Genomic DNA, 15,712 nt, shown 5'->3' with positions numbered 1-15,712 from the left:
CAACTTGTGTCAATTAAAACATGTCCTAGGGTTTTATACCTGCATCAAGGCTAGTAGACATTGCTGGAAATACTATTAAATGTAAAGTGCCAACAAAACAAAAAATGTACTAAAAAGCATGGCCCTAGTTATAGCTACAAGAAAATTAGCAGCTTAAAGACAGTAAGATTTATTGAATTTAGCTGGAAACTGAAGTTCAAATGTCCAAATGAATGATTTGAAAATATAATAACTAATATTTATTTACATTTTGGGGAATTTATGTATGACCTCCAATGCAAATCAATGACTGTAATATTATATTATCAATCCTGTCATTGTGTTGAGTGGTCAAATCAATGTCTTGGTAAGACATTCAGCATTCAAACATTTCAATACCAGATACTGGAGAAAATAAACATACAGAATAATATACAGTTGAAGCCTAAAGTCATTCAAACTCATTTTTCAACCACTCTACAAATTTCTAAGTTGATAACAAACTGTAGTTTTGGCAAGTCAGTTAGGACATCTACTTTGTGCATGACAAAATTAATTTTTCCAACATTTGTTTACAGATTATTTCACTGAATCACAATTCCAGTGGGTCAGAAGTTTACATGCACAGTAAACTTAGTGTCTTTAAACAGCTTGGGAAAATCCAGAAAATTATGTCATGGCTTTAGAAGCTTCTGATAGGCTAATTGACATCATTTGAGTCAATTGGAGGTGTACCTGTTGATGTATTTCAAGGCCTACCTTCAAACTCAGTGCCTCTTTGCTTGACATCATGGGAAAATCAAAAGAAATCAGCCAAGACCTCAGAAAAAATATTTTAGACCTCCACAAGTCTGGTTTATCCTTGGGAGCAATTTCCAAACGCCTGAAGGTACCACATTCATCTGTACAAAAAATAGTACGCAAGTATAAACACCCTGGGACCACGCAGCCATCATACCACTCAAGGAGATGCATTGTGTCTCCTAGAGATGAACGTACTTTGGTGCGCAAAGTAATCCCAGAACAATAGCAAAGGACCTTGTGAAGATGCTGGAGGAAACAGGTACAAAAGTATCTATATCCACAGTAAAACGAGTCCTATATCGACATAACCTGAAAGGCCGCTCAGCAAGGAAGAAGCAGCTGCTTAATGCTCAAAACCGCCATAAAAAAGCCATGCTACGGTTTGCAACTGCACATGGGGACAAAGATTGAACTTTTTGGAGAAATGTCCTCTGGTCTGATGAAACAAAAATAGAACTGTTTGACCATAATGACCATCATTATGTTTGGAGGAAAAAGGGGGAGACCTGCAAGCCGAAGAACACCATTCCAACCGTGGAGCGCGGGGGTGGCAGCATCATGTTGTGGGGGTGCTTTGCTGCAGGAGGGACCGGTGCACTTCCCAAAATAAATAGCATCATGAGAAAGGAACATTTTGTGGATATATTGAAGCAACATCTCAAGACATCAGTCAGGAAGTTAAAGCGTGGTCGCAAATGGGTCTTCCAAATGGACAATGACCCAAGCATACTTCCAAAGTTGTGGCAAAATGTTTTAAGAACAACAAAGTCAAGGTATTGGAGTGTCCATCACAAAGCCCTGCCCTCAATACTATAGAACGTTTGTGGGCAGAACTGAAAAAGCGTGTGCGAGCAAGGAGGCCTACAAACCTGATTCAGTTACACCAGCTCTGTCAGGAGGAATGGGCCAAAATTTACCCAATTTATTGTGGGAAGCTTGTGGAAGGCTACCCAAAACAAGGCAAAGGCAATGCTACTAAATACACTCAATTAGTATGTCAACTTCTGACCCACTGGGGATGTGATGAAAGAAATAAAAGCTGAAATAAATAATTCTCTCTACTATTATTCTGACATTTCACATTCTTAAAATAAAGTGGTGCGCTAACTGACCTAAGACAGGGACTTTTTACTTGGATTAAATGTCAAGAATTGTGACAAACTGAGTTTAAATGTATTTGGCTAAGGTGTATGTAAAAACTTCTGACTTCAATTGTATGTGCCAACCTCTTTACATACTTCAAATGAAAGTTAAAACGAGACGAGCTTGAATGAAAATGTCTTTCAGGTCTCAGTTGCGTTTGAATGGGTTGTGTTTCACAGTTCCTTCAGAATGTGAATGGACATGATCCAAACAAGTTGTTTCCTTCAAAGTACAGCGCTGTCAATTAATCATGTAGGCTATACAAGTGGTACATTCTGATTACTATAAAGAATCAATAACCTAATCTTTAAGTCAAGAAAGTAAACAAAACTGCAGATGTATGACACAGTCGACAGAAATCAGCCATTTGGCACTAACCTATTTCCATTTGGCACCAACTTCCCCTCCAATACTAAAATATGCATCTGATTATTTAAACTATGTAAAAAAAACTATACAAGTATGTGTCCCTAATGTGCATATTAATATTGCAATATCTTATACTTAAACATTTAAGTAGTAATGACATTAAAGCTAATATTTTTGGCATATGCCATTGGAAGAATATACATCTTCAAGAAAACAAGAATCAAATAGAATATGGAAAGACATTTCTCAGATAAAATAATAGCCCTTTGAATAAGCGTCTCAAACAATATAGTAACTACAACTCAAAGATTAGAAAAATAACAATGCTGATGAAATATATTAACGTGGATTCTCCAATAGAAATATTGCATAAAACAGTTGTCCTAATTACCACCATACTATAACCTATAATTAATATAGATCAAAACTATAAGCTTTGGCAGTGCTACATCTTTGTAAAGTTGTACCATACACATGCAGATCCATTTTAGTTTGTAGTAGTCAATAAGAGGGCATAAATCATTTGAGAAAAATGCAAAATCCCAACAGTGAGGGTTGAGGTAGAAGTGTGGGCATACGATTGACAGAAAATACATACCGGTATTGAATTTGATCAGAAAAATATCCTCCAAAAAACATTATTGTACCCCTTTCCAATATTACTGTAATAGTTTTCAGCAGTTTACACATATTGCATATATTTAACCTGTCCACACTGATCCTTTAACTCAACAATCTGACATGGCCAGAAGCTGCAGTGCAACCGAAAAGTGTGAGCGGCTGTACACCTCAACACCCACACGTTTCAGGCTGCCTGCAATGCAATTTTTCTGCCCAGATTGTCAGATCATTACATCTTATTGATGGGGTTTCTGCAATGTTAACCACTACTCAGGCAAATACTGTCTAACATTGACAGACACAAATCAATATGACTTAAATTTGATAATCTGTGCAACTCTGTCACAAGACACCCAGCTGTTCATGGTAAAACCACATCGCTGAATATACCTTCAACTAAAACCAAATTATGTCAAATAAATTCAGCTATAAAAGGCAATGAGATACAGAGCGATTGAGGTGCCAATGGACACTGTCTGTGTGCAAAATATTTTAGCTGAGCCAAGGATATAAACTGGGCAAGATGTCACTGTAATGGAACTTACATTTTACGAGTGTTTTAACAATGCATCATTCCTAATGCACGAAGATGTTACAAGTGTTTCCCAAAACATCACAAAGGTGCTAGGTGCATCGTTGGTGCAGAAAGGAACATGTGGAACATGAAATAATCAATAGGATGTTACTCTTCTGGGTTAATGGGAATCTGAATGAAGGGTCTGAGAAAGTAATAGCGCTAGATCTTGTGTCCACATCCTTGGCTGAGCTAGAATCAGAATCATACATGACCCTGAACACAAAGATTTTCAATTGTCTGCACAGTATGAATCAACACAACCTCATGCCGTGAATCATTTCGTTTTTTCTCAGTGCATGAACTGCAGAAATATAGGATGTAGTGTTTGTACATTTTGCCACGAGTAACTGCAAACGAGAAGAAAATAATAATGTTCAGCAAAATCATGTTCGTAGAAACTAAATATAAGTTCGTCTTTAAAAGCACTGAATTTGGAACATGGTCAGTAAAAACAGTATAGTTCTTGTATGCAAGAAGTTGGCAGATTTTTATTATTTAAAAAAAGCACAAGAATAACCATTTAATAATTGCAATAAAAGTGCTCATTCCTTTTGGAAATTCTTCCTGATCTACGTGGATTGCATACGATTCTGTTTTCACTGCAGGACCGGAGAAAGTACTTGTCAAAACTGGTCTTTTGCTTGTCTACTTGTTGCTGTTCCCTGTCAAACTGTCTTTGAAGATTCAACGCTAGCTCTCTATCCTCACTCTCTTGCTGTACCTGTTGAATGTACAGGTCAGCCTGTGCACAATCTATATTGAAACCATATTGGCTCTGGGATCTTGGCCTCTTGAGTCCAGACTCTGTCTCTTCCAGGTGTTTGGTCTTCTGCCTCCTCTTCTTACCCCTCCTTGAGGTAGGTTTGTTCTGGGCACAGTTTCTATTGTCCAAATATTTTCTCTGATCCTGTGAGTCCTTTGATTTAAGATTGCAACCCCTAACACTGTCATTTATATTGTGTGGGACTAAGGTTGGATTTTGATTAATTGAAGTTGGTCCACAATGTGATACAGGTATCACCACAGACTCCGAAGAAACCCCACACTCTGTTACAGTCTCCTCACTGTTTAAAGGTACAAACGGAGTATGAAACTTTGTGAACTGTTTTTGATGGAGGGCTGTCTCTCCAATGGTCTGGTAAAATATCAGTCTTTGTGTATTATGTATACAAGTTATTTCATTCTCTTGCCCAGAGGAATCAGTCTTATCACACCTACCCAAGTGTTCTTCTCCCTTATTTGCTGCTAGAGCGCAGCTGCAGGGCTTGCCATCCTTCTCTACAGGGCTTGGTTTGAAAACAAGGTCCACGTTTATGGGGCTGGTCAAGGTGCCCTTTGAGGTCACTTTGACAGACTGACGGTCCACCTCTATCTGCTTCCATTTCTGGAGGATAGTAGGGCTGGCTTCATAGCTGGTGGGCCTCTCCAGCCTGCGGAATAAGTTCCGTGGGGTGGACTTCACAATTGTGGGTTCCATCACTCGCCCGTCGGGTAGTCGCTTTGGTGGGGTGCACGGCGAGCACACTATTGGCTTGAAGTGATTCAGCTCCTCAGAGATACTGTCATTGCTCTCAGGGCTAACGGACCTCTCCTGTTTCGACTGGGGGACCATAAAAGGTGTTGATGAAGCCATGATGACGCCTCGCCAGCTATGCCTCTTGTCTTGGACAATTATGGGTGCCGAAAGAGATCGGCTGTTCTCAGAGGACAGAAGGATTCCTGCATTGTAGCTGAGAGCAATACTTGCCTGTACAGAGACAACAAACCAACAAAAAAAGGAAGAGCAATGTTTTAAAAGGTCATGAAGTCAAAATCATACTTTTCATGAAATTTGATGATTTTGATGAAACCAGATCAATGTATGATGACCAAAGCACAAAAAAATTACTGTTGCTTCTACATTGATCAAGTTTGATCATAAAGTTACTGGTCCCATCCCCTGTCAAACACTTAGATTCAAGAAGGCAGGATTATTAAATGATAGGGTGACATCACCAATGTTCCCCCAAAGTTTTTGGGGCACGGAGCAAATTACAGGCCTACATTTCATAACACTTTCAAAAACATTTTAACAAGGGTTTGACATAAATGTATGATTTTTTACTTAGTCTAACACCATGAGCCAAATAGGCGAGTGTAAATTGCATTGTGTTGTATGATGCAAGAAACCACTTTACAAAATAAAATGTATTATTATTACCATACAGAGAATTAGACACTGTAGGCTACCCCTCTGCCTATTGGCTTATTTGCATATTCAAGCCTGTCTCAAAATACAACCCTGCCCCTTTTTAAAGACAGCTTAAAATGTTGCCTACACGTTTTGTGCTCTTGTCGGAAGCAGTAACTCCCCATTGCTGACCTACACCTGGGCTAGTAACTCGCTAACTAGCAAACAATATCAATACATGTTCACATGCGCAGCTCTGATCTGAAAAGCGCATTCATTCACTTGCAGGTTATTGAAAAACCCCTCATGGGCTACCCGGGCGAATTGTACTGCATTGCACTCTGGCTATGCCTGCAACAAAATCACAGACTCAATCTTAGGAAAGTTAGATTTGGTTTGTTGCATTGAAAAGGGACTGATAATGTTGATTTGATCACAGAAAAAAAACATTGATCTATATATTGCAAACTAATGGGGTGAACTCAGTGAAGTTCAATCTCTTTCCCCTCTGCGCGGCCTGGCATTTCTTCTGCCCTGCAGTCCTGTGCACACACACAGCTTAGAGGAAACATTGGACATCACCCTAACTATGAGATTATCTTACCTAATTTAAATATGTACCGCCTTGTAACCAACAGCGGAGAAGGCAAGTTTGCGGAGGGGCGTGGTTTGCATACAGTGCCTTCAGAAAGTATTCTTACCCCTGGACTGAACTCAAAATGTCTTAGACTTACCTCACAGCTGTAATTTGCTAAGAGCTTTGCACACCTGGATTGTACAATATTTGCACATTCTTTTAAAATAATTCAAAATGGTTGTTGATCATTGCTAGACAGCCATTTTCAAGTCTTGCCATAGTTTTCAAGCCTATTTAAGTAAAAATGTAACAAAGCCACTCAGGATCGTCTTGGTAAGCAACTCCAGTGTATTTGGCCTTGTGTTTTAGGTTATTGTAGTAAATTGTTGGAAAGCAGACAACCAGGTTTTCCTATAATATTTTGTCTGTGCTTAGCTCTATTCCATTTCTTTTTATCCTAAAAAACGCCCTAGTCCTTGACGATGATAAGCATACCCGTAACATGATGCAGCCACCCCCATACTAGAAAATTATGAAGTGATGTGTTGTTTTGGATTTGCCCCAAACATAATGCTTTGTATTCAGGACATAATGTTCATTTCTCTGCCATACTTTTAGCACTTTTACTTTAATGCCTTATTGCAAACAGGATGCATGTTTTGGAATACTTTTATTCTGTACAGGCTTACTTCTTTTCACTCTCATTTAGGTTAGTATTATGGAGTAACTACAATGTTACATCCCCACAGCATGATGCTGCCACCACCATGCTTCACCATAGGGATGGTGCCAGGTTTCCTCCAGATGTGACACTTGTCATTCAGGCCAGAGTTCAATCTTGGTTTCATCAGACCTGAGAATCTTGTTTCTCATGGTCTGAGAGTCCTTTAGGTGCCTTTTGGTAAACTCCAAGTGGGCTGTCATGTGCCTTTTACTGAGGAGTGGCTTCCGTCTGGCCACTCTACCATAAAGGCCTGATTGGTGGAGTGCTGCAGAGATGGTTGTCCTTCTGGAAGGTTCTCCCATTTCTACAGAGGAACTCTGTCAGAGTGACCATTGGGTTCTTGGGCACCTCTCTGACCAAGGCCCTTCTTCCCTGATTACTCATTTTGGCCGGGCGGCAGGCTTGGAGGCCACACTGTTCTTTGGGACCTTCAATAATTAATATGTTTTGGTACACTTCCCCAGATCTGTGGCTCGACACAATCCTGTCTGGGAGCTCTACGGACAATTCCTTTGACCTCATAGCTTGGTTTTTGCTCTGACATGCACGGTCAACTGTGGGACCTTATAGAGACAGGTGTGTACCTACCCAAATCACGTCCAATCAATAGAATTTACCACAGGTGGACTCCAAGTTGTAGAAACATCTCAATGACGATCAATGGAAACGGGATGAACCTGAGCTAAATTGCGAGTCTCATAGCAAAGGGTCTGAATACTTATGTAAATAAGTTATGGTTTTTTATTAACTTGCTACAATTTCTAAAAAACACATTTTCACTTTCTCACTATGGGGTGTTCTGTGCAGATTGATAAGGAAAAACATTAATTTAATACATTTTAGAATTAGGCAGTAACGTAACAAAATGTGGAAAAAGTTGAGATGTCGGAATACTTCCGTTATGCACTTTAGGCCAGTGACACAAAATCTCAATTTAAACAATTTTAAATTCAGGCTGTAACACAAAATGATGAAAAAGTTGAGTGTGAATACTTTCTGAAGGCACTGTAGCTAGATAGCTACTCTACTGGTGCCAAAATTTCACTGTAGGGTGTCAGCAAATATTACAAGTTTAAACTATTCATATATAGCAAAGATACTTAGGTCTCCCCTTTCATCTGGTGTCTGGTGTTCGCTAGTTACTGGCAAGCTAGCTCTTCAGCCAGCATGGAACAAAGGGGTGGGGGGGGGGTCGTTCAAAACTGACGCAGTCGTCATGTCAGCACATTGGTTTGTGCTGCTACGAACCGCATCAAAAAAGACACGCCAATTTCAATGTTGTTTGCATCAAAGTTTCTTGACGTAGGAGTATTAAAGAGCTGTCAGTCAAGACAAGCTCATGAATATAAACTCCCAGCCCACTCAGCTTCTTCTCAAACTTCCTGGTAGTAAGCCATGAGAGAAATTAGCCATGATAGAAAAGAATGTCTACAATTTTGAGCTTTTCTATTACCCAAAAATATGAGTGATACAGTATTATAGTCACTCAAAAGGCTATTTTACATGGGAACCATAATGACTGTTCGGGACCTTTTAAGCATTTCAGAAATAAACAACTCCGACCATTTTAGGGAATAAAATCTTCCTTTAAAAGCCCAACTTTATACCTTGTCCAGTCCAGGAAGATGAGTAGACACCCTCATTTTTCGCCTTCCCTCCTCTGTATCGGTACAGCTCTGGCTTCGCTGCACCACATTCGTCTGTAGACCACTGAGGGAAAAGTGGACTAAGTAAATAACTGAATATAAGTAGAAAAAAACATTCAATGTAACATCAATCGTTCAATGGCTTTGAAAATGTATGTGTGCAAAGAATCAATACGGCAGCATTAAGTAAATGTGAGCAACATGATTATTCAAGTTTACAAGCAACCTTCAACGTAAAAAAAAAACAAAAAAAAACATTGATAATAGAAGCAAGGAGATTTCAGTACTCTCTTGTGAAGTCTGCCGAGGTCTTTGTTCTTCTAACAAATGCAGACACATTTCTGGTTCTCTTCCCAACGGGTTCTTCATTCTCCGAGTCTGACAGCAAACCAAAGTACTGGAAGAAAAGGCTTCATGTTTACACTTATTCATCAATGTGTTGGCATACCAATAGGAGCAATCTATTCAACAAGCTATTCATATGATTGTTACAAGATAAAACTAACAGGATCTTGAAAGTGCTTGAGAGTTCCACATTCCTCTTTTCTGTTGTGGAGGACTTTCCTCCTCCCCTCTTTCTCTTCATTCATTGGTAACTGAAAAATAAAAATTCCTTCTTACTGATAGTAACTGAACCCAAGGGATCATTCACATGACCTGTGGTTGTTTAAAATCAATGTGTTGTGTGCCCATCTACAACTATGGAATACGAGAATAGGAATAAGATGATATCAATGTATTAAAATGTTCTCTAATTTAAGTCTCAAACACATAGTTCTCTCTTTCCCCCCCACCTTTATTTAACCAAGTAGGCTAGTTGAGAACAAGTTCTCCTTTACAATTTCGACCTGGCCAAGATAAAGCAAAGCAGCTCGACACATACAACAACACAGAGTAAAACAAACATACAGTCAATAATACAGTTGAAAAATAAGTCTATATACAATGTGAGCAAATGAGGTAAAGGCAAAAAAAGGCCACGGTGCCGAGGTAAATACAATATAGCAAGTAAAACACTGGAATGGTAGATTTGCAGTGGAAGAATGTGCAAAGTAGAAATAGAAATAATGGGGTGCAAAGGAGCAAAATAAATACAGTAGGGGAAGAGGTAGTTGTTTGGGCTAAATTATAGATGGGCTCTGTTCAGGTGCAGTAATCTATGAGCTGCTCTGACAGATGGTGCTTAAAGCTAGTGAGGGAGATAAGTGTTTCCAGTTTCAGAGATTTTTGTAGCTCGTTCCAGTCATTGGCAGCAGAGAACTGGAAGGAGAGGCGGCCAAAGGAAGAATTGGTTTTGGGGGTGACCAGAGAGATATACCTGCTGGAGAGCGTGCTACAGGTGGGTGTTGCTATGGTGACCAGCGAGCTGAGATAAGGGGGAACTTTACCTAGCAGGGTCTTGTAGATGACCTGGAACCAGTGGGTTTGGCGACGAGTATGAAGCGAGGGCCAGCCAACAGGAGCGTACAGGTCGCAGTGGTGGGTAGTATATGGGGCTTTGGTGACAAAACGGATGGCACTGTGATAGACTGCATCCAATTTATTGAGTAGGGTATTGGAGGCTATTTTGTAAATGACATCGAAGTCGAGGATCGGTACGATGGTCAGTTTTACGAAGGTATGTTTGACAGCATGAGTGAAGGATGCTTTGTTGCGAAATAGGAAGCCAATTGTAGATTTAACTTTGGATTGGAGATGTTTGATGTGAGTCTGGAAGGAGAGTTAACAGTCTAACCAAACACCTAGGTATTTGTAGTTGTCCACATATTCTAAGTCAGAACCGTCCAGAGTAGTGATGCTGGACAGGCGGGCAGGTGCAGGCAGCGATCGGTTGAAGAGCATGCATTTAGTTTTACTTGTATTTAAGAGCAATTGGAGGCCATGGAAGGAGAGTTGTATGGCATGGAAGCTCGTCTGGAGGGTTGTTAACACAGTGTCCAAAAGAAGGGCCAGAAGTATACAGAATGGTGTCGTCTGCGTAGAGATCAGAGAATCACCAGCAGCAAGAGCGACATCATTGATGTATACAGAGAAGAGAGTCGGCCCAAGAATTGAACCCTGTGGCACCCCCATAGAGACTGCCAGAGGCCCGGACAACAGGCCCTCCGATTTGACACACTGAACTCTATCAGAGAAGTAGTTGGTAAACCAGGCGAGGCAATCATTTGAGAAACCAAGGCTATCGAGTCTGCCGATGAGGATGTGGTGATTGACAGAGTCGAAAGCCTTGGCCAGGTCAATTAATACGGCTGGACAGTATTGTTTCTTACCGATGGCGGTTAAGATATTGTTTAGGACCTTGAGCGTGGCTGAGGTGCACCCATGACCAGTTCTGAAACCAGATTGCATAGCGGAGAAGGTGCGGTGGGATTCGAAATGGTCGCTAAATCTGTTGACTTGGTTTTAGAAGACTTTAGAAAGGCAGGGTAGAATAGATATAGGTCAGTAGCAGTTTGGGTCAAGAGTGTCCCCCCCTTTGAAGAGGGGGATGACCGCAGCTGCTTTCCAATCTTTGGGAATCTCAGACGACACGAAAGAGAGGTTGAACAGGCTAGTAATAGCGGTTGCAACAATTGCGGCAGATAATTGTAGAAAGAAAGGGTCCAGATTGTCTAGCCCGGCTGATTTGTAGGGGTCCAGATTTTGCAGCTCTTTCAGAACATCAGCTGACTGGATTTGGGAGAGGGAGAAATGGGAAAGGCTTGGGCGAGTTGCTGGGGGGGTGCAGTGCTGTTGACCTGGGTAGAGGTAGCCAGGTGGAAAGCATAGCCAGCCATAGAAACATGCTTATTGAAATTCTCAATTATAGTGGATTTATCGGTGGTGACAGAGTTTCCTATCCTCAGTGCAGTGGGCAGCTGGGAGGAGGTGTTCTTATTCTCCATGGACTTTACAGTGTCCCAAAACTTTGAGTTTGTGTTGCAGGAAGCAAATTTCTGCTTGAAAAAGCTAGCCTTTGCTTTTCTAACTGCCTTTGTATATTGGTTTCTAACTTCCCTGAAAAGTTGCATATCACGGGGGCTGTTCGATGCTAATGCAGAACGCCATAGGATGTTTTTGTGCTGGTTAAGGGCAGTCAGGTCTGGAGTGAACCAAGGGCTATGTCTGTTCCTGGTTATAAATGTCTTGAATGGGGCATGTTTATTTAAGATGGTGAGGAATGCATAAAAAAATAAAAACAGGCATCCTCTACTGACGGGATGAGGTCAATATCCTTCCAGGATACCCGGGCCAGCTCGTTTAGAAAGGCCTGCTCGCTGAAGTGTTACAGGGAGCGTTTGACCGCTAACCCATTACGGATGCAGGCAATGAGGCAGTGATCGCTGAGATCTTGGTTGAAAACAGCAGAGGTGTATTTGGAGGGCAAGTTGGTTAGGATTATATCTATGAGGGTGCCCGTGTTTACGGATTTGGGGTGGTACTTGGTAGGTTCATTGATAATTTGTGTGAGATTGAGAGCATCAAGCTTAGATTGTAGGATGGCTGGGGTGTTAAGCATGTCCCAGTTTAGGTCACCTAGCAGCACGAGCTCTAAAGATAGATGTGGGGCAATCTGTTCACATATGGTGTCCAGAGCATAGTCTATAGCAGGCGGCAACAGTGAGAGACTTGTTTTTAGAGAGGTGGATTTTTAAAAGTAGAAGTTCAAATTGTTTGGGAACAGACCTGGATAATAGGACAGAACTCTGCAGGCTATCTCTGCAGTAGATTGCAACACCGCCCCCTTTGGCCGTTCTATCTTGTCTGAAAATGTTGTAGTTAAGGATGGAGATTTCAGAGTTTTAAGTGGTCTTCCTGAGCCAGGATTCAGACACGGCTAGGACATCCAGGTTGGCAGTGTGTGCTAAATCAGTGAATAAAACAAACGTAGGGAAGAGGCTTCTAATGTTAATATGCATGAAACCAAGGCTATTACGGAAGTCATCAAAAGAGAGCGCCTGGGGAATAGGAGTGGAGCTAGGCACTGCAGGGCCTGGATTCACCTCTACATCACCAGAGGAGGAGTAGTATAAGGGTACGGCTAAAAGCTATGATAATTGGTCGTCTAGGACGTCCGGAACAGAGAGTAAAAGGAGCAGGTTTCTGGGGGCGATAAAATAGCTTCAAGGTATAATGTACAGACAAAGGTTTGGTAGGATGTGAATACAGTGGAGGTAAACCTAGGCATTGAGTGATGATGAGAGATTGTCTCTAGAAACATCATTGAAACCAGGTGATGTCATCGCATGTGTGGGTGGGTTGAATAAGGTATAATGAGCAGGGCTAGAGGCTCTACAGTGAAATAAGCCAATAAACACTAACCAGAATAGCAATGGACAAGGCATATTGACATTGAGAGGCATGCTTAGTCGAGTGATCATAAGGGTCCAGTGAGTAGTGAGGTTGGTTGGGGTCACGGCGATTCAGACATCTAGCCGGGCCATGGGTAGCAAGCTGGCAGAAGATGGAGGTCTGTTTTTAGCCACCTCCTGCATTTCCATCGATAGATTAGTGGCGTTCCGTGTGGTAGAGGGGACCAATCCAATTGGCAAAATAGTTAGTTATAGTGGCCCAAGAAAATTGCCGACCTATTCAGATAGCTGTCTTATCGGCTGCTAACGATTAGCGGGCCACAGATGGGCGTTCAGGTTACGTCGCGACCAGTTGGATAACTCCCTCGGGCAGATAACGTCGGTAGTCCAGTCGTGAAGGCCCAGTGGGGCTCTGCATCGGCAGTAAAACGGGTCCGGATAGGAGATTGTAGCCGAGGAGTGGCTGATGGAACTCTTCAGCTGCCTAGCTCCGGAATAATTGATGTGTTCTCTGGGACCAATGTTAGCCAATAATCACTCGGATAGCAGCTAGCTAGCTGCAAGATCCAGGTGTAAATGTCCAGAGCTTGCGGTAGAGATCCGGGGATATGGAGAGAAAAATAGGTCTGGTATGCTCTGGTCTGAGTCGCGTTGTACAAAACTGGCGATAGCTTTTCGAGCTAAAGGATAGCTGATGACCGCCAATCGTGGTTAGCTGAATACTAACAGTGAACTGGCTAACTTTTGGCTAGTTTCTGTTGTGGATTTCAGATTTAAGGTGAAAAGTACTTTTTTATTTTATTTTGTAATTGGTGAGGCGGGTTGCAGGAGAGTGCTTTGAAGTTGAGTTTTTAGAAAAAAAATATATAAAAAGATATGCGAAGAAAATATATATATATATATATACACATATACACACACACACGGGACACGACGAGGACAAAGGACGTCTGACTACTATGCCATCTTGGATACTATATACTTTTGATGGGTTTAGGGGCATTGTACAACAACACTTCTGTAAATAGCATGTTAAAAAGAAAATGTTAAAAAGAAATAAGGCCTGGGGGTGTGGTATATGGCCAATATACAATGGCTAAGGGCTGTTCATACGCATGACTCAACGTGGAGAGCTAGGACACAGTCCTCAGCCATGGTATATTGGTTACTTATCACAACCCCCCACCCCGATGACTTATTGCTATTATAAATGGGTTACCAACGTAATTGGAGCAGTAAAATAAATGTTGTGTCATACCCATGGTATATGGTATGATATACCACATCTTTCTGCATCCAAGGCTCAAACCACCCAGTTTATAATAATCCATATTACCTTTACTTGCTTTCCATACTCCAGTCGGATCTCTCCAGATTTGGATACCTGAGCAGGCGAGCTGAAAATCTCTGAGAAAAATAAAACATTTAAGTTATCAAAAATCACTAAAATTTTCTCAAAACAAGAGCTGGGTCAAAAAGGTTTAGGAACCATTGGATAGAACAGGTACTCACAAAATTCCGTAACATATTACATTGAAAAACACCCCAGCCCCAAGTCTGGGCAAGTCACAGCCAAAGTTTCTATGCTTAGAATAGTATATCATTACTGACTGGTCTTGTTCTCTCTCCAGCCTTGTACAATAGCCTATTGGTTCTATGGAATGACCATCCAAGGCGCGTACGGAAGAACGCATAGCCCCGAGTTGAATAGAATGTGTTACAATGTACGAGAAACCGTTCTAATTCCTAATTATATCATTGTAAAAAAAAGTAACATAATTGTTACCACTGTCAGTTGAAATGTTTGCCGCGATAAAATGTTTTTTATGCCGCGAATAAAAGCCAATATGCTTTCCTACATTGTGTTCGTGATCATAATGGCAGGTAGCCTTACAAGGAAACAAATTAATAACACTGGACAAAATCCTCACGGCATACACAAATGTATGTACCTTACAGAACAGCCTAAAATGGAATTGTTGTCCAAAAAGCATACCTTCTCCACTAGTCTCACTGTCTCTCTGCTCCATTCTCCTCTTGCATCGTTGTGGATAACTCTTTCGAACAATTTCCCAAAGTTCGATGTTCACTAGGCTTTTCTCCCGGGACTGTTTACGGGCCCAGCTGGATACTCGCAGTCGGCAGAGGGGACAGCACAAACTGGTGAATTCCACAGTCCGCTTGAAACAGTGCAGACACACCGAGTGGCTACATGGCATAGTTACGGGCTCCAATAAAATCTCCGAACAAACCGGACACCTTGCCTCGTCCAGGGTTAGCAGCTGCGAATGTGTCCGAGTGTTCAGCATATCGGCGGGCCTGGCTTTGTATTTTTGCCCTAATCCACTAGTGGATCTGGCAGACCCTGTCGCCGCCATTTTCATTGGTCTTTCCCTACCAAAGATGGTGGATAAATGAAGATAAGTTACTCAGGCCGTTTACAATTGAAAACCATTGTCAGTTCCGATCTTCGTAAGGGGGTGGTTCCATAGATACCAGTGTAATATCAGCTGAGTCTGGTCTACATAGTTCATTGATCCATGCACATACCTTTAGTGCTCAAAACAAAAGAAATGTCCCACTACCGCGATCAGGAACTTGTTAAGCAATTATTACAATAAAAAGAGGTAAGCAGAACAATATGATGAGTAAAGTATTTTGCGTAACTATTTTGAACTGGAATAAATTATGCACTTACTAACAATGACCAACACAATTCCAGTCAAAATTGAAGATTGCAATAAATACTGTAGCCTACCATTACTATATCCAACCCAAATGTTACCACTTTCACGTATTCAAACTTTTAC

At 41.3% G+C, this 15,712-nt stretch overlaps 1 protein-coding gene across 2 annotated transcripts; it reads right to left on the bottom strand.

Moving 5' to 3' along the window:
- Positions 1–1,675: 1,675 nt before the first annotated feature.
- On the bottom strand, positions 1,676–15,697 carry LOC129832468 (E3 ubiquitin-protein ligase RNF169-like). Of its 2 annotated transcripts, XM_055896553.1 has the most exons (6): positions 14,899–15,696; positions 14,239–14,309; positions 9,117–9,206; positions 8,898–9,007; positions 8,572–8,674; positions 1,676–5,240 (listed from the first exon to the last, which is right to left on the bottom strand). In XM_055896553.1, the coding sequence occupies exons 1-6, from the start codon at positions 15,284–15,286 to the stop codon at positions 4,014–4,016; spliced, it is 1,989 nt and encodes a 662-aa protein (XP_055752528.1). In that variant the 5' UTR covers positions 15,287–15,696; the 3' UTR covers positions 1,676–4,013. The 2 variants fall into 2 exon arrangements, with proteins under 2 accessions (XP_055752528.1, XP_055752529.1); XM_055896554.1 differs by lacking the exon at positions 9,117–9,206 and having other exon boundaries at positions 14,899–15,697.
- Positions 15,698–15,712: the final 15 nt, after the last annotated feature.

The sequence above is a fragment of the Salvelinus fontinalis genome, chromosome 33 (genome assembly GCF_029448725.1).
Source record: "Salvelinus fontinalis isolate EN_2023a chromosome 33, ASM2944872v1, whole genome shotgun sequence".
NCBI lineage: Eukaryota > Metazoa > Chordata > Actinopteri > Salmoniformes > Salmonidae > Salvelinus > Salvelinus fontinalis.
Note: the sequence above shows the minus strand (reverse complement) of the source record. Positions and strands in the feature narration are given on the sequence as shown.